Source organism: Coloeus monedula (genome assembly GCF_965178545.1).
Source record: "Coloeus monedula genome assembly, chromosome: 24".
Lineage (NCBI taxonomy): Eukaryota > Metazoa > Chordata > Aves > Passeriformes > Corvidae > Coloeus > Coloeus monedula.
The window spans coordinates 5964218-5983860 of NC_138804.1; the positions used below are offsets into that span (position 1 = coordinate 5964218).

A 19643-nucleotide genomic window follows, 5' to 3' on the forward strand; every position below is an offset into this window, starting at 1 on the left:
AGGAGCAGCACAGCAGCTGGGAGATGAGGAAGGCAGGGACGGAAACCCACCGGCTGCACGGAATTCTCTCCCAGGAATGCGGAGCTGGTGGGAGGAGGAGGAGGAGAGCGGCTCCCAAGGCAGCGATGGAAAATGCCCCCGGTCTGGCCGCCTCCCCTGAGGGCTGAAACGATCCCTGCTTGGAATTTTTCCCGTGGAAATCTCACAGAGGCAATGCACAGCGAGCAGAACGTGCAGGGGTTTGTGCAGGCGGAACGGGCAGGCTTTGGAGGAGGGAGAGAGGGTGCAAACAGGATGAAAAATAAAGGCTGAAGTGCCCTGAGAGCCTGCTGATGGCACCGAGGGGCTGGCACTTGGAATTTCCAGATCTGTGCTGGCCGAAAGCTGTCCCAGCACAGTTTTCTGGTGGCCCAGAAGAAAGAGGTTGGTGATTGCAGCTGAATTGCACGGGATTGCTTCCCTGCTCCCTCAGCTTCCCTTCCCAGGGTAGAACGGGGTGCTGGGAGCCAGGATAACCCCCAAGGAATGGGAAGAGGTCCTGGACCCTCCTTCGAGGTGAGCTCAAAGTGGATTTGGGCGAGTTTGGCTTGCAGAGAAAACCCAACCTGCTCAGAGTAACAGGAAGAGAGGGAATGGACGCAAGTTGTGCCAGAGGAGGTTCAGATTGGATATTAGGAATAAATTCCTCATGGAAAGAACTGGAACAGGCTGCCCAGGGAAGTGGTGGAGTCCCCAGCCCTGGAGAGATTTAGAAGCCATCAGTGCTGGCCTTGGTGGCACCATCAGTGGTTGGACTCGATGAACTCAGAGGGATTTTCCAACCTGAGCAGTTCTGTGATTCTGCAATCACGAGTAAAGACCATTCCGGATTTCAGGAAACCCCTTCCTGCACTAACACTTCAGGATATTTCCCTTAAAAAGAAAAAAACTGGGACATCTCCCAGCTCCCTACCCCAAACGCTTCCTCTGTGTTTTGTGTGTGCAAGGGTACCAGGATCTCATGGTGGGTTCTGCTGGCACTAAAACAGATCCATTTTTAGCTCCACAAAGTTACAAAACCAGCATCCCTGGCTATCCTAGAGTAGGACTTTTCTCAAGGCAGGGAGGGACACGCAGGCCGGTCCCTCAGTGTCCCCATCTGGGACAGGTGCCTGTGCTGCAGCTCAGGCCCCACTAAACCTCACAGGAATCCGAGGTGGCTCCTCCTCCAAACCCCTCCTGCTCCCCTCTGTTGGCGGCTCCTGGGATCACCAACCCGGCTGGGAATTCCCTGAATGGATCCAGAGGGACTCGGAGCCATCTGATCCCAGGCACAGCTCATGAACCCCTGCCCCAGAGGTGACCTCAGCTGCTGGAGGCCGCAGTGGCTCTGGTGACAGGAGCCACCCTCCCTCAGGGAAAGCAAGAAGGCCATGGAGACAAAAATATGCAAAAATATCTGATTGCTGTTCCTGCTGCCACGGCCTGTGCTCTCCAGCATTCCCGGCACGGCGGGAATGGGAGGACCAGGGACTCCTGAAGGAGTTGGGGAAGAGTCAGGAGCTGGTTTAGGATGATTCTCTTCACTGAAAGGAATAAAACCTCCCCAAACTTCAGCAGAGAAACCCAAGGGTGTTTCCTGCCGGGATACCCAGGAGAGTTGCGCCTCCAACAGCACCAGGGCCGGGAATTCCCTGCTGGAAAAGCCCAGCTGCAGATCCAGCTCTCTCCACAGAACCTCCCAGAGTCTCTGTGGCTCCCAGAGCTTGGGAATTCTCTGCTGGAGAAGCCCAGCTCAACAAATTTAGCTCAAGGTCCAACACATGAGGAGCTGAATTGATAATAAATTACTGTAATTAGGGATACTTTGCAGCCAGCCTGGCACGTGGCAGCTCTGAATCCCCCAACCCGGGTCAATAATTGCCCTTTTTTTGTGCTGTGACTCTCTGCTCTCACACACACCTGACTGCAATTCTCAATATTTGAGGGAAAAAATGGAAAATATCCACAAACCAACAACAGAGCCACGGCAAAAACAACATCCCCTGTACACTGTGCGCATCAAACCATGCATTGCTTGGCCCCAGTGAATTCCTGGGAAAAATCTCATCAACCTCCAGCCTGAATTCCCCAAGGCTCCTTTATCTGCTGCATTTCCCCACCTCACCCTCACCTGGGAGCTCCCCAGTGACCAATTCCCTGTGTCTCATGTCTGAGGTTACAGTGAAGGATGTAACCAGAGGTGTCAGAACCAGCTGGGGCAGGGTTCTTTGTCACTGCCGTGACACATCCCTGATAAGTCCCTCCGGATCCATATCTTCTCTTAATGGGCCACCAAGACCTCGCTGCATGACTCATAGAATGACATCATCCCATTGTGAAACACTCCACCCAGGGGGAGGAACCAAGCATTCCTACCTGGATATAATCTGAGGTTTGGAACACCACAGCCAGCCCTGACCTACTGGATTCCCAGAGGACAAGAGCTCCATAACCAGCACTGGACCTTCAGAGGAAGACCAGACCCATCTATAGGGTCACTGCTTCGACAGAACCATTTCTATCACTTCAAAGAGGACCGCAGCCACCCCTTAATCGGACTGGTACCACCACCCTGCCCGGCAGGGTGTCAGCTTGGATTCTGACCCTGTCAGGTTAAGCCGCTGTTTCTGTATCATTGCCTTTATTTTAATTTTCCTATTAAATTGTAATCCTGACTTGGGATCTCCCACTGGTTTGCTTTCAGACTAGCGCACCCCGGCAGCCTCCAGCTCCGCCACCCCACAGCAGCTCTCCTGCCAAGCACAGGGCTGGGGGTTTTTAACTCTTCTCAGTTCCCATTTGAGAAAATTCCCTATTTCCTCAAGCCCAGCTTGCTGGCACACCGCAGGCAGAGGCTTTGCAGATAAGTCCACACTTGGAAAGCCTGTAAGGGTTTTGTGAGGGGACTGAACCACTCACAAGAACCCTGTGAGTGCTCGGGCTCTTGCAGCCTTGAAACCACCATAATTCTGCCATCAAATAGTTTGTTTAAATGAGAATGTCAAGACACCCACAGACGTTGAAAAGCGCTGATTTAAGTGCTGATCTGAAACATATGGGAGAAGAATTTGCGCTCCGAAAGTGCCGCTACTGTGCTGCTCCCACAGGAGGAGCCACACAAACCAGCTTTGTCCAGGGTCCATGAGGAGCCAGAGCACCCAAAACTCAGAAAGAATGATAAAATTTGCATCTCATTATTCCCTTATATCAAATGTACCCTTCAGAAACACCTGAATTTCCCACAAGAAACAAAAACCAGTTTGGTCGGGGTCCACGAGGAGCCAAAGCACCCAAAACCAAGAGAAATTTATAAAATTTGGCTACATCCATCTGATTATTCCCTTATAGCGAATATACTACACCTGAATTTCCCACAAGATGAGTCACACAAACCAGTTTGGTCCAGAGCCTACAAGGAGCCAGAGTACCCAAAAACCAGAAAAATCTATAAAACTTGCATGTTATTATTCCATGATGTCAATTATACCAAGTTAGGAACACAGACAAGGGCACCCAAGCATTCAGAAACACCTGAATTTCCCACAAGAAACACAAACCAGTTTGGTCCAGGGTCTACGAGGAGCCAGAGCACCCAAAACCCAGAAAAATATATGAAATTTGGCTACATCCATCTGATTACTCCCTTATAGCAATTATACCAAGTTAGGAACAGAGACAAGGGCACCCAAGCATTCAAAACCACCCGAATTTCCAAAAAACAGATGCCAGGTGAGCATCCCCAGGAGAGTTTGCCAAGGCCCTGCCCCTAATCCGCCCCTCTTCCAGTTTAAAAATCTCAGAATTCTTCAGTCATATCTCAACAGCAGCAAGGGCAGCTTATCATCTTACTAGGTCGCATTTTCTTTTTGTTTGAGGCTCCGCAGGGCAAGAAACCTGCAGGTACAGCTGGGCTGAATTCACATTTCCAACACAAACGCAGGAATTTCTCCAGAGACGGACCCTGCACCCCGTCCCTGCCCATCCCCTTGGTTCTGTGGGACTCCCAGAGCAGCAGCAGCAGCTCCTGCAGGCAGGGAAATGCCTTTAAACACCTGCAGGGACGGACCACAGCTTTCCCACCGCTCCAGCCTGGAGAATCCGAGCTGGGCTGGCAGCTGATCCCGAAGTCTGGGACTGAGGCTGGCTGCAGGGTTGGGATGGATCTGCCTGGGACTCATCTCTGAGGAGCTCCTCCTCAAAAAAAGGACTGAAATTAAAAACTCGGTAGAGAAGCTTCACCATAAAATAGTAATTTTAAAAAAGAGAATAATTTTTAAATAGTGAAAAGCAACTTGGGATATTTAAAAAAAAATTATCTGCAGCCCTGGCTCCGAGTTGGATCCTTGCCTCCAGCTATTCCCTGGATTTCTGAGCCTGCCCAACTCCCTCTGGCCCTGTTGGTCTTCATTCCATGTGCTCCGGGCACATCCCAGAGCCTCTGGAGCCTCTCCAAGGCCGGCATTGTCCCAGGAGGAGCAGTGATCTCCCTTTCCTCCAGCACCACACCTCCCTGGGCTGGGCAGCTGAGGGAGGAAATCCATGACCTCCAAAGCTCCGGAGCCACCAGGACAGAGCCCACAGCTGCTCCCCTTCCAGCGACAAACTGGGAGCTACTGGAAAACCTTCCTCTGCGAGGGCTCCCAGTGCCACTGCTGGGTTCTGTCACAGGCTGTCCCCAGTCCCCATACCAGGGTGAGCTGCGGGCTCCCTTCCAAACCCATAGAACAGGAAAAATTCTCAAAAAGTTAAAATTGTAATGCAAACTGGGATGTGGGATGGTTTTATTCCACTCCCAGGGTCATGGCCCCAGTCTGGGTGGATTCCTGGTCAGTGGATGGATTTTACAGGAAAAACACCCGCAAATTCATGTAATTTATGAAAAACGTGATTTAGCCACACTCTACTCTCAGACCTTTACCATTGCTGTCATTCCCAAAAATTTCACATGCCATCTGTCTCAGTGGGAGAGAGAGCATAAACCCAACCCAAACACTAAAACTAATCCTAACCCCAACCCTAACCCTAAGAGTAAACCTAACCCTGACCCTAAAGCTAATCCTAACACTAACCACACCCCTAACCTTAACCCCAAACCTAACCCTAACCCCAACCCTAACCTCAACCCTAACCCTAACCCCAACCCTAACCTCAACCCTAGCCCTAACCCCAAGTCCAACCCTAACCTTAACCCTAATCTTAACCCTGACCCTAATCCCCAAATAAATAAAATGTCTGCTGGTCAGTACTGAAGAGAACTAAAAACCAACTACATTTGGGAACATTAAAATTAAAAAAAAACAACCCCAAAACCACACTGAACAGGAATCAGATCAACGTCAGCCTTGCACAGGGAGCTGCCTCCCCAAAATAATGTTTTCATCATCAGAAAGTGACAGAAAAGGAAGTCCCAGAAGCCAGGGCAGATTACACTCTCAGAGTCATCTTCCTGCCCTTCTCCCAGCGGAGCACAGATGGAGCATCAGGCTCTGGGCTCTGGGTCTGTCTGCCTGAACACCGGGCTCCTGACTGATTGCACAGAGCTTGGAATCCATTAAAGGGCTCCCAGAAACGCCATCCCTGCACGGGAGAGGCTGCCTGGGCATGCAGATGTTAAGAGCTGCCTAATCCCGAGTCAAAATGATAAAAACCTTTGGCTGCTCCGATTTTCCACGGAATTAACGGCAGGGATTGTGTCAGAGCATGGACGAAGTGCAAACCCCAGCGCCGGGAGCTCTGCCAGCAGCCCATGAATGCTCTGTTAACAGGCACAGCTTATCCCAGACGTTTGGCCCCTGTCACCCCGTGGCTCGGAGTCAGGCATTGTGTCATGCCTGGGAATCCGGGATGAGGAAGGACAGCCCAGGTGATCGTGGATTTGCTGCAGGACTTCACACAAATTCTTCCGCGTTTTAATTTGCAACCCCCTGACAAAGGAAAGCATCTAAAACCATGGGGAAATGATTATTCCTGGGAAACTGAGGGCAGGCAGCCCCTTGGAAATGCAAACAAAACCACCAGGAGTGTTTGAAGCTGGTACCTGCATCCACCCACTCCCGGGAGTTTGGCACCTCCCTATCCCGAGATCATCTCTGACCCTCAGCCTCTCTTCCCTTCTCTGCTGGCAGCAGCTTGAGCCATTTTTCCTCTCCATTCCACTCCCCCCTCTTTGTTGTGAGAGCTCAGAGCTTCCAGCCTGTCCGTCTCCTGCTGGATAATTGCAGCTCTTCCCTTCTCACCAATTTCTTCCTCTCTCCATCCCTGTCCAGCTGCCAGAATCGTCTGTGTGATGAAATCCTCCTCCTTCCCACGGGAATCCTCTCACCTGTGGGATCGAGGCTCTGTGAAATGCTCCTGCCTGTCCCTTCAGCTGCTCTTGGACATCACATTTGCTCCCAGCTCGTGACATTTTCTCCCTGCCCTGCTCTGCCCACAGCCCCTGTGGGCCTGGAACACCCATGGGCTCTTTCTGGCCCTAAAGTCCTTTGTTCATTTTAGTTTATAATTCTCTGGTACAAAAATCACATCAGCACAGAGGTTCCACCCTCAGACTCTCCCCCACATTCCCCTTCTCCCCCTCCCAGATCCCACAAACCTCGGCCTCGCTGCAGGAAATGACCCCGAGTTGTTCACTCAGGGTTTCATCAGCAAACCCCCAACCCCGAAATGAGATGGAGTCACACAGAGGTCCAGGAAAGAGGAAAAGCTCCGGACCTGGGAATGGTCTAACCAGCCCCAAGGAGAGACAGGAGGTCTAAAAATGCAACACCACTCCTGCCATCCTTGATTTTGCCCCCGTTTCTGCCAAGGATGACTGAGACAGGGCCACCAATCTCTGGCAAGGCATGGAGGAGATTACCCAAGCAAGGCCATGCTTCCGTTCTCCCTCTTTGCTCCCTGAATTCACCTTAGCACTGCATGAGAAAGGAAAATCCTGCTTTGTCCTCCCCAGGTACCCACTTGGTGTCGATCTCACAGCAGGAGCTGCTCCTCTTTACCCATCTGGGATGATCCTTGGATCTACGAGGTGTTGAGAGCAAAGGAATTGCTTGGGCAAAATGCCATAATGAGTAGATTTTAAATTCCTTTGGTGCTCAGCCTGGCACTGGAGCACCCCTTGTCCCCCCAAAGGTGACACAGGGCCCAGCCAAATACCCTGGGCACCTGTGAGAGGCAGCAAAGGCATTTTCCTGCTTGATCCCATTTATTTAGTCTTGATTTGAGCTGGAAGCAAATGGAATTCTTGTCAGAGAGAAGATAAAACTGGTGGCGAGTGGAGTAAGATGCTGGGGGAAACCCCTGGGAATGCTGGGCTCAGGAAGAGCATCCTCATCCTCCTCCTCCTCCTCCTCCAGGAGGGACCATGGGGGAATCCCACGGGCTTGGACACTCGCAGGGTCCTTTGGGGGAAGGAAATCCCTGCAGAAACTTGAGCATCCCACACGAGGTCAGGCAGGAAGCTGCAGACAACGTTGTTTAATAATTGGCTGTGGGAAATTAGCACCCACGAGGACGGGTCAGGGAAGGGGGCTGGCTGCCCCAGCAGGAACAACGGAGGAAAAGTAATGAAGGAAACCAGACAACAACCCAGACGAATCCTCCTGAGTTCGTGGGATTTCCTGGGAAAACAGGAATAAGCTGCAGAATGAACCCAGTTTGTCGAGTGAAGCCACGAGGTGTCCAGGCCAGGACACATCAACAATTCCCAGCGAGGAGCATTATTAAGACATTTTAAAGGCATAACATAATCGAGCTTAGCCGTTTGTGTGTCCCCTCACACACCCGGACACTGAGAGGGGAAGGGTTCATCCCACCAGCCCCAGTCCCCCTCCCCAGCTCCAAGCAGCGTTCCTGGAGGTGTCGGGGAGGCCAGGAAACAGCTTGTCCAGGAACTGCTGGGCACAAACCCGGCTGCTGGGACAGGAGAGGCACGGGGCTGCACCCGGAGCGGGAAGAGCCCAAGCCTCACGTGTCTTTTTTCATCCAGTGAAGGGTTGGGATGGAGCTGGGAAGGGATCTGTGCTCATGGACAGAAACATGCGGGATTTAATGGGGTTTGGGAGGGTTAATGGGGCTTTTTCCACCCCCATCTCTAAGGGGACACCAAAGGAAGCAGATTGGATGTGGTGGATGCTGAGTTGCTCTGCACAGACCCTTAAGGTACATTCCCAAAGGCACCAACTCACAGGTTATTGTCCTAAAAGCAGGGAAAACACAAAGCTCCAAGCCCTGAGCTCCGACAGCATTCCCTGCCCACAGCAAGGTGGGCCCTTCCCAACCCAAACCAGTCTGGGACTCTGTGTTTGTAACATCTGGGGTCGTGCCTGAAGGTCCAGCTGTGGTTCCACAACCCAGAGCTGCTCCTGACAGAAATTAACGCTGATTTCAAGTGAATAACCCAACGTTGTTCCTGTTTTGTACAAATTTTGTACAGATTTTCCTGTCCAGGAGCTCGTGGCCAGCTCACGGCTGCTGAGGGGCAGCTCTGGGCAGTGGTGCTGTTACAGCCACGGTGGCACAGAAACCTTCAGCTCTTCCAGCCAAACCTCAGTCCAGGCTGGGCTGGCCGGGGCTTGGAGCCCCCTGGGGTAGTGGGAGGTGTCCCTGCCTGTGGAATGAGACGGGATTTAAATTCCCTCCCACCCCAAACCACTCTGGGATCCCACGAGAACACGCTGAGCTGTCCAAGCTCAGAGCCCAGCAAGTGACGCCTTTGCTTTGCTGCTCCTGCTCTGACTCTGCACTTAAATTCCTCCCTTTCCTCCTCTTCCAAGTGCTGTTTCCTGCCCTCTACCTTGCTGCTCCCATCCAAGGAAAGATTCCCTGAGCAAACCACTGGAAAAAATTGATTTTTCACTTTGGCTGTTCCCTGAGTTACCAGGGAAAACATTTGCTTTTTAAGTAACCCCCAAAATTAACAAGAAAAATCCAAATTTTCATGAAGACACTTTATGGGGAGGGAAAAAAAAAGCATTTGCTTCCTACTGAATTGAAGCTTTTTGCAATATTGGCTTTTAAGTATCTTTTAATGTAAGAATATAATGATTTCCAAAGCAAAAAGCAGATTCCTTTCATTTTGCAAATATTTTTCTCTCCTGGCTGTTTTTCTCCCGTCTTATTAAGGAATGCATCTTTCAAGCAGCAGCTCCCACTGCAGAGCTGCCTCTTAAACAATTTCCCCTTTTATCTTGTCAGCATTGGGAAAATTCAAAAATCTCTCCTTCCTTAAATTGCCACGCTGTGTTTTGTCTCCTTCAGATTACATTTTAAGCAGAAAAAGTATTTTTCTTGTGCTATTAAAAAAAGAAAAAAGTGTAAATTTGCCATGCTCAGAGAGACCTTGGGTTCTTTTAGGAGAATCACAGAATCTCCTGAGCTGGAAGGCACCCACAGGGATCATCCAGCCCAATCCTGGCCCTGCACAGACACCCCAAAATTCCCACCCTGGGCATCCCTGGCAGCGCTGTCCAAGGTTGGATGGGGCTGGGAGCAGCCTGGGACAGTGGGAGGTGTCCCTGCCCATGGCAGGGGTGGGGTGGGATGGGATTTAGGGTCCCTCCAACCCAAATTATTCCATGATCCTCTAACTGAGATTGGCAAGGTCACAGGATCACAGAATTCCCAGAGCTGGAAGGGACCCACAGGGATCATCCAGCCCAGCCCCAGGCCCTGCACAGACACCCCAAATCCCACCCTGGGCATCCCTGGCAGCGCTGCCCAAACGCTCCTGCAGCTCTGGCAGCCTCGGGGCTGTGCCCATTCCCTGGGGAGCCTGGGCAGTGCCCAGCAGCCTCTGGGGGAAGAACCTTTCCCTGCTCTCCAGCCTGAGCCTGCCCTGGCCCAGCTCCAGAACCTTTCCTTGGCACCCAGGATGGATCCTGCTGAGTGGGAGCATCACAACCCTTCAGGTCACACCCAGACCCCATGGAAACCCCACAAGAAATGAAGCTCCGGGAGGGAAAATGGGGTCTGGATTTCTGGAGAGCTGCCAGGAGCTTTTTCTCAGCTGAGCTCTGCCAAATCCAGGGTTTGCTCTCCCTTCTTCCCAGCATCCCAGCACCAGTGGGTTAATGGTGTTTGGAGCTGATGGGCAACGAGGCTGTCCCAGGGGGGCTCAGGGGGACATGAAACCTCCCCTCTGCACTGCTGGTGAAGTCCTGGCTGAAAACCAACCAAAAATTCCCCACATAAACCCCACTTTTTTACTGAAACACCTTTTACAGAGGCAGCACAAACACCAGTGCAGGGGCTGCTGCTTGAGACTTTAAACTCCTGTCCCAGGGAGCAGTTCGGGACACCCAGGATGGGATTTGGTTGGAGGCAGCCCTGCCCGTGGTGGGGGATTGGAATGAGATGGGCTTTAAGGTCCCTCCCAAGCCAAACCGCTCCGTGATCCCGTGGTTCTGTGATTCCCAGGAGGGCTGTGCAGCCACAGGGCAGCAGTGCCTGCTCAGCACTGCTCAGGGCAGGGAAAATCCAGCAACCAAACCCCCAGGAGATGCTCAAGTGGATGCTGAGTGGTCAGTCTGGCACCACCAGCCCTTGTGGAAAAGGCTGAACTCCAATTTCTCCCAGCCACGCAAAGCAAACAGACTCAGGAAAACCCCTTTCACTCAGAAATGTAAATTGCAGGAATTCTTTGCTTACATCTAGGAATAGAACAAAATATCCAGGCTGGGAGAGCTGGGGGTGCTCAGCTGGAGAGGAGAAGGCTCCAGGGAGAGCTGCGAGCCCCTGGCAGGGCCTAAAGGGGCTCCAGGAGAGCTGCAGAGGGACTGGGGACAAGGGATTCAGGGCCAGGAGCCAGGCAATGGCTTCCCAGTGCCAGAGGGCAGGGCTGGATGGGATCTTGGGCAGGAATTGTTCCCTGGCAGGGTGGGCAGGGGCTGGCATGGAATTGCCAGAGCAGCTGGGGCTGCCCCTGGATCCCTGGCAGTGCCCAAGGCCAGGCTGGACATTGGGGCTGGAGCAGCCTGGCACAGTGGGAGGTGTCCCTGCCATGGCAGGGATGGGATGGGATGGGAGTTAAGTTCCCTTCCAGCCCAAACCATTCTGGGATTTGTGGCTCCTATTTAAGCCCAGCCCTTCTCATCACGGGCGCGTTCCCACTTCAGGCACTGCCCTGGGGCTCTGAGTGAGTTCACTGCCAGGTTTCCAGGTAAATCTGGGGCTTGTCCCGGGCAGGGCCAGGAGTTGAATTCCAGGATCCTTGTGGGTCCCTTCCCACCTTGGATAATCCCCGATTCCATATTCAATGAACCACCCTCGGCTCTCCCCGGCGCTCAGGGCAGCTGGAAGTGCCTCGGATCCCTCCGTCCCTGGTCCTGTGTGCGCTCAATCCCTGCCGTGGGACGAGAGACTCCTTCCAAAACAAACACGGAGGATTCCCAGAACTCATCTCAGCCGAGGAAATCCCCGCGGTGCCGCAGGGGTTGGGGTCACAGCCCGGGAACTCTGCTGCTTTAACACAGAGCCTTTCCCGGGGGAGCAGAGCCTGCCCCGGGCTGTGCCAGGGGTTTTCCACCAGGTGAGTGCCAGAGGGAGCCGCAGTTTGGGCACAGGAATGGGGTGACATCACCCCGGAGAAGCCACCGCAATTCCCAGTGAGCCCACGGCGGCAAGAACTGGGAGGAGAGCGGGGAAGGGAGGCTCAGACCAGCTAAGGGGTAACCCCAAGGTGGGGGGTTTTCCCCTATTCATCCACTAATTAGCAATCATGCTCAAATCTGCTAAAACAGCCGCGTTTTCTCCATTTTCCTTCGACCAGGAGGAAATCTTTTGCTGGACAGACTAAAGGAGAAAGGTCTATGGCTCTGTGGTGTTCCTGAGTGCCTAAAACCCCAAAAGAGGGGACAGGAAGGGGAAGGGCCGCATGGCAGCTCCAGCCCTCAGCACTGGGGCTCACCAGGGAATGCAAATCCAACCTCAGGCACCCCCCCGGTCATTTGGGAAGGGGCTCGAGGGAGATTGGGGTTCAGGAGATCCCAGTTCAGGAGATCCCAGTTCAGGAGATCCCATGGCTGGGGCACCTCCAGCTCTGTCACATTTTGGGGAAGACAAAGAGGAATGGGTTTGGATTCCTCTGAACTGCAGAGCGGAGCAGCCCCGGGGGCACAGCCCCACTCTGAGTGTCCCTCTGGAAGGGATAAGTTCTTCTCGGGGATGTGTGGATTTGTGCCATGGCGTGGTGTGAAGGGGAGGGCTTTTTTAAAGTGGGAATGCCAGATATTTGTGTCTCCAATCGTAATGTTACAGTGGGGTTTTTTTTCCCTAAAGTAGGAAAAAAAGGAACAGTTTTCCAAGGAGAAAATGCAGTTTTCACTCCCCACGGCACTGGTTTGGGGTGTCAGTCCAGGTTTTTAACTTTATATACCTTGGCACTGTTTTTCCCACTGGTTGCGATTAACTAATTAAACAAACCCACTAATTGTCCCCACAACAGCCCAGAGGGCTGGGCTGTGAAGCAGAAGGACACGGATTGAGCGTCCCCACCCCTCTGCTCTCAGATTCCACGGTGGGAAGGGCGGCAAACAGGGAACGCGCCCCTGAGCAGCCCCTGAGAGCAGCACAGGCCCCGCTCCGGCCCAGGTCGATCCCAGTCTCTGGTTTCATGATGTCAGATTGCAGGATGGGCACCGCAGGGGGGTGGTGAAGGTGACACTGAGCCACCGAGGAACCACAGCACTGCTCCTGCCAGCCTGACCTTCAGAGATCATCTTCCCTGCCCCAGACCACCAGAGCATCCCTCAGGACGAGCCCGGTGGATGTTTTGATTGCTCCTTGAGGAGCTCAGGCATTGACCTGGCTGTTTAATGGTTCTCCCAAACACAGCCTGAGCAGCCTGTGCGGCCTCCAGCCCATCCTGGGGGTGTTAAATGACCCCAACCTTCCAGCCAAGGGCTGGGGCCGTCTGCTGGGAATGGGGATATATCCAGCCTGACAGAATTCCACGGTTTCAAATAAAAAGCCACTGCTGAAATTGCACATGGAGTGACGTCTTCAAGAGGAATTTGTTCTTTAAACACAAAACTCCGTGGGTCCCACCCCCAGTTCAATGTGGACAGGTTTAGGTGGGACTGTGCACGTCCCTCCTGAGGCTTCCAGGGAACCAGAGGCTCTGCAAAGGGTCTGCAGAGCTTCTTCCCACCGGGAGAACGGTGCTGGAAGGGCTGGAAACTCCCCAGGAGCTGGAAACATCCACAGCCGGGCCCTCCCAGCAGCCCCAGGGCCGCATCCTGAGCTGGCACTGCCAATCCCTCATGGAGAGAGTGGGGAGGGAAGGACTGAGCCCCATGCCCGGCACTGCTGAACCCTGATCCCAAACCCAGGCACAAACCTCCAGGCTCAGGGAACCTGCAGGTGCTGGATCCAAACCCGTTCCCAGGGGGAAAACAAAGGAACCATCCAGTCCCAGAGCTGGGGAGGAGACACCTCCGAGGGAAGAGAAGAGAAGAGAAGAGAAGAGAAGAGAAGAGAAGAGAAGAGAAGAGAAGAGAAGAGAAGAGAAGAGAAGAGAAGAGAAGAGAAGAGAAGAGAAGAGGATAGAAGAGAAGAAGATAAGAAAGAAGATAAGAAGAGAAGAAGAGGAGAGGAGAAGCCCGGCTGCCCCCAGCGCTCTCGGGGGTTCATCTTTCATTCATTTCAATGGTGAAAGGAGGAAATTTGGCTTTTCTGGCCTTGCCTGAAGGCCAAGGAATAAAATTTCAGCTGGGAGGCTGGAGAGCAGCAGGAGCAGCCTCAGAGATGGTCCTGGAAGTCCAAAAGGAGTGTGGCAAAGGGGAAAAGTCATGGGATTGGGGAAGCCAGAAGAATGCACAGAGGGAAAAGTGCTGGAAATAGAGGAGAGAAAGGCAAAAGCTCCAAAGAAATCAAAGCTGAGTGGAAGAAGGAGCTCAAGGAGCTGCAGCAAGTTCACCTTTTGTGAATTTCTTGATAATCTCCCTCCTTGGCTGAGACAACAAAGAGATGGCTCCAAAAGCTGTGAATCCAACTGCATCCCCCCGGAAGGATGGGCCTGGCCAGCAGCACTCAGCATGAAACCAACAAATCAGGGGGGAAATGAGTCCAGGAGGAAATTTTTATGGGGAATAAAGGAAAATAAGGGAGTGAAATAAGGTCTCAAAAATGGCTGCACTTTGTATAAAACATTTTCAGGAGATGGCCAGGAAAGGGAGGCCGATCCATTTGGGAGCTTGCAGAAGGCACCAGGCACCCCGTGGATTTATCTGCAGGAAAAGGTCCTGGCAGATGCCTGGGAAAGAGCATCAGGGAAAAGGTCCTGGCTGCTGGGGCTGAACACCTCGACATGAGAAACCTTGTGAGAATGAGGCCCGGAGCACACGGAGCACACGGAGCACACGGAGCAGAGCCTGTCCTGCCAGCCCTGGGCAGTGCCATGAAATTCAGGTATGGAATCCAGAAATGGAATTCACACACAGAACCCGTTGCCGTGACCTGACGTGCCCCAGCAGTGCCTGGCGCTGTGTCCCACCCAGAGGGACACAGTCAGAGCTACAGGAGGTTTCGAAGTACACCCCACGCGGGTTGAGGACGGCTGACACGTTCCCTGGTGCTGGTGGCACAGAGCACCTTGGAGAAGAGGCTTTGCTTTGTGTCTGTCATGCAGAGGGACAGGCATTGGGTGTTCCCACCCCTCCGCTCCCAGATCCCACCCTGGGAATGGCAGCAGGCAGGGACCATCCCCTGACACGCCGCGACGCCAGCACAGACCCCAGCGTCGCTTGGCTGGGCTGGGCTCGGGGACAAAGCCACCCCTGTGGGAGCACAGCACTGAGAACCCCCCAGCTCTGCCCTGAACACCCCTGAGCTGCCCTGTGAGGAGCAGGGGGATGTTCAGGCATGCTAATGCTGAGCTGCTTTAATTCCAGGAAGGAATGCCAGAGTCCCCCTGAGCAGCCACAGGGACAAGCCAGTCCAGGGGAACCGAGGTTGCCGTGGGGTTGAAGGGAATAAACCGCGCTCGGTCGGTCCCGTGGGTCCCATCTGCTACAGGGGGGTGACAGAGGTTTACTGAGCCCATCAAATCTCTCGTTCTGCTGCTCCCTGAGTCGTTTCAGGCCACAGCCATGACAGGATTGGCCCTGTTTGGCTCTTTGCATCCCCCACTCCCTGCCCAGACCTGAGCCGGGCACACAGAGCCCACACCTGGAGCAGAGCTGAGTTCTCCTGACCAAGACGCAGCTTTCCTGTCACACAGCACTGCTTTTCCCTCTTGCTTTGCTAGTTTGACCATCTGCTAATGAGGTATTTTAAAATAAACGCGAGTTTCAGCTGGTAACAGCAGCAAAACCACAAGCATAGCCTAATGAAAGCCTTTTTCTGACACATGCAAACCAAGACCACCCAACAGCACGGGCAGGACTGATAAATCCTGCTGGAAATTGCCCCCACCAGTTTGGCCCCGCTCTGCAACGCCCAGGAAGGACGATCTCTAATGGTGACCCACAGACACATTGCTCATTCGGTATTTTTTTAAATTTTTAAGAAATAAACTGCAGCATTAGACCAGTGCTGAATTCCTGAGGCATCCTCGGAATCACCTGGAGCCGGGGTCTGAGACGCATCAAATCAAGGCCTTGCAGCCATCCTGGTTTGAGCTATTTCAGTTGGGTGGGATGGAAATCACATGAACAAAACGCTGCTTTTGTTCCCCACCCAAAGCCCAGGCATCAGGACAGAGCTCCCCAGATCCTCCTCACAATGGGAACAACCACCAGGAACACCATTTTCAGGAGAAGGCTCTGGAAAGCTTGAGGAGTGCACCTCTGTCACTTCAGAGACAGCTGCGAGATGGATTTGGGCTCTTCACTCAACCACCCACTCAGAAGAGACATCCAGGTGATTGCTGACTTAAAGGCAGCTCAAACATAGGGATTAATGCACTCCAGAGCTGGGGGGCCGAGTTTTTACAGCGGCTGTGGAAAATGAACTGAAATCCAGCTCCATCTGCTCACCTCCAGTGGCACCTCGCCATCACTGTAACAACTCTACGCAAGTGCGAGACACAGAGAGAGAAAGAAAATGAGACACTCACCCTCCTTCAAAGATCTTGATCCTCACCGGCTCCCCTCGCTTGGTCACAAGAGCCTCTTCTTCTGATTTTCCCCTTTTCTCCTCTTCCTTCTCAGCTCTAGTTATATCTTTTCGACCTTCATTAGAAAGGAGCGAAGGCAAATGAACCTATCTCCCCAAAAGAGCAAAACAATCCATGATTACAGACAACATCACTGGCAGGCAGACACAGAGCAAACAGCCCAGCAGAGCCAGCAGCATCCCCAGGCTGCTCCCGACACCAAGGGCTCCAATTAGGGCACCTTCCTAACAAATGGGGCCTCTCCCTCTGGATTTGGGGCCCTGAGGGTGCTGTTGCATTTACTGTGAGCTCTCACGAGTTTTTTAATGCCCCCGCCACGTTATCCAGCTCTTGCCAACTGGAAAAATGAGGGATGGAGGGAAGGGCGGTGGCTGGGGTAACTCTGAGCGTGTGGGGTTCTCAGTTCCCAAATCTCTGTCCCTGGATAATCCTCTCTCTAAAAATGCACATCAGAAAGGGCTGGAGAGGAGGAATGAGCAGAATTCATACGCTGAACCTCCGGCCTTCCCCCTCATTCACACACACTCACACAAATCTGGGTTTTAGCCACCTCAGCCTGACATAAATCACTCGCCAGGCAGCGCTCCTGGGTGATTTCCTTTCGCTGCAACCCCGCTGCCAAGGGCGCCGCGCGGAGAAAGCCACAAAACCCACGGGAGAAAAGAATCCTCAACCTCTCCACACATTCCCAGGGTCAGATCTGCTTTTTTACTGTTAAATTGCCACCTTGGTGAGGGGGTTTTGGGTCTAAACCCAAAGGTTTAAGTCATGCCCTGACAGCTCAGCTACACGTTTAATGTTTGCTATAGGATGGACCTAAACATCAAAGCTGCCTCTGTGGCTCTGAGTGGGATGCAGGGAGAGCTCTCCATGCCTGGAATGAAATGTTGGGGTGTTGGTCCCTTAAATCCTAATGGGACAAATCCAGGGAGAGCTCTCCACACCTGGAATGAAATGTTGGGGTGTTGGTCCCTAAAATGTAACAGGACAGACCCCAGGAGAACTCTCCACACCTGGAATGAAATTTTGCGGTGTTGGTCCCTTAAATCCTAATGGGACAAATCCAGGGAGAGCTCTCCACACCTGGAATGAAATCTTGGGGTGTTGCCCCCTAAAATATAACGGGACAGACCCCAGGAGAGCTCTCCATGCCTGGAATGAAATGTTGGGGTGTTGGTCCCCGAAACCCTAACAGGACAGACCCAGGGGTCTCCAGAGAAAGGAAAGCAGAGGCCTTTCCCCCAGGTCACTGTGTGCACAGAAACTCTGCCATCCAATTGAATCCCCGTATCCTCACACTGTCTGTCATTTATGGAATCAGGCTGAAGGCATCTGAGAGCAGTTTTTAGAGCTTTTTGGCCTGAAGGCAGCCCCTGAAGCCCAAAGCAGAGCTGGTCACCCTTGGCTCTGGCTGCCAGGAGTGGCGGCTCCCCAGGTGATTCCCCTGCCCCACCTCAGCCTTGTCCTAAGGGGGATGAACCACCCCAGCGGAGCCTCTTTGTCTCCCCTGGTTTTGGGGGAAGCCACAGAGTGAGCAGCTCAAACGGAAACTGGCAGAACCCAGGGGGATGTAACCCAGCCCCTGCAGCTGCTGGAGCTGCCACGGGATGCTCGGTAGGAGCAGGGATGACCCAGAAGTCGCTTTGGGAAATGAGGTGAAACCTTTCAGATTTGCCCAGGAATTTCAGGAGCTCAGCTCAGAGCATTAAATTCACCCAGGGCTGCTCTTTGTCCGTGGGGCCAGATCAGCCCCATGCCCACACCATCCACACATCCTTCCTAAAACCTCCTGGGAATGGTCCCTGTGCTGTCCTGTCTGTCTAAAAGTGCCAGGAATTTCATGAGAAAGGGTCCGGGGCAGAACAGTGCCAGGAACCATTTGAATATTTAACAGCAGGAATGGTCTCGAGCTGGTGGCTCTGGGCATGGAGATGACAGCGAGGAAACCAGCGGCAGGAGACACACTCAGAACCCTCAAAATTTAAACTTTTAGGGTTGGGGCTTCACCTCTTGATGGGAGCTACGGGCTCAGAACACTGCTGGGGACAACCTTCGCAGGTTTGCTGAGGAATACAAAACAATTGACTTGCTAGATGTAGCACGAGGTTTGTTTATTGCAACTTTCGAAAGCACAAAAACATTGACAGATGAAAGGCACCGGAGAGCCAAAGTCATACAGTCACTGCTATCCCCTTTTACAGTCTCGTTCGAATGTACAGAGTGTGCACGCCCCAGTACAGTGTCACCAGCCATCCCTACATGCACGCTGGAGCCCGCAGCCACTCCAGAATTCCAGAATTATCTGCTCAGCAAATCCCACTGGAAAATTTCAAACCCCAAGCCGAGGACGGAGACAGCACATACGGAACTACTGCTTGCTGCATGCATGACTGTACAGAACAGCGGAGCTTTGTTACATCTCCTGGGGGGTCGAGTGACAGCCTGGAGTTGCAGAAAGGAGGGAATGTTGAAGGGAAGGAGCCAGAGCAGAGTTAGCTGAGGGTTGGACTCCCAGCCTTGGAGTGATGCTACTGCTCCTGCACGTCCTGGCAGCCGCTGCTGCCCCGCCCGTGCCAGCCGTGTGTGTTTTAAGCACTGCATGGAGGATTTCGCTCCCACTGAGCACAAATCAGTTCTGTGCCTGCCGAGAATTCCATTTGCCTCCACTGCAGCTATCAGGGGTTCTGCCAGCCACGCGGGGACAAAGGGCTGGGTTTAGGATCCACCGTTTCCCTCCTCTTGGAGGGGCATGAACCCTTCTCCAAAGCCATTGGAGGGACACAAATCCCTCTCCAGAGCCCTTGGAAGGGCACAAATCCCTCTCCAGAGCCCTTGGAGGGGCACGAACCCTTCTCCAGAGCCCTTGGAGGGGCACAAATCCCTCTCCAGAGCCCTTGGAAGGGCACAAATCCTTCTCCAGAGCCCTTGGAAGGGCACAAATCCTTCTCCAGAGCCCTTGGAAGGGCACAGATCCCTCTCCAGAGCCCTTGGAAGGGCACAAATCCCTCTCCAAAGCCCTTGGAGGGGCATGAACCCTTCTCCAGAGCCCTTGGAGGGGCACAAATCCCTCTCCAGAGCCCTTGGAAGGGGCACAAATCCCTCTCCAGAGCCCTTGGAGGCCAATTGAATGGAGGTGAACCGGGCAGGGCAAACTCTTCCTTCTGCAAATGGCACCACGGGAACCTGAACCTGCACCAGCAGACAGCTTGGAGGGGTTTTGTGAGGGGGTTTAGGAGGCACTGGGGGACATGCATGCAGTGAAATGTGGCTTTGGATGAGTGAGGGCTGAACCATCGCTGTTCAGCCCGTCCCTTCAGGGCGTGGGGGTCTCGTACCTCTGGACACACACACGGGGTGTGCGTTTTAGCACCATGGCAAAGAGCAGAGCTCAGGGCAGCACAGGCACTTCCTTAAGGGATTGAAATCGAGGATGCTACGACAGCACTCAGATAAAACCCTCGGAAAAATAGTGCATAAATGTCAGTGTGGTTATTGCACTGCTCAGGTAATT

At 53.1% G+C, this 19643-nt stretch overlaps 1 protein-coding gene across 1 annotated transcript in view; it reads right to left on the minus strand.

Annotated features, from left to right (window-relative positions):
- HIVEP3 (HIVEP zinc finger 3) overlaps nucleotides 1–19643 on the minus strand; it is a 64744-nt gene that overhangs the window by 38439 nt on the left and 6662 nt on the right. The window contains exon 2 of the mRNA XM_082296707.1: nucleotides 16073–16218. Within this exon, the coding sequence (XP_082152833.1) occupies nucleotides 16073–16218 (146 nt within the window). The remainder of the gene's footprint in view (nucleotides 1–16072; nucleotides 16219–19643) is intronic.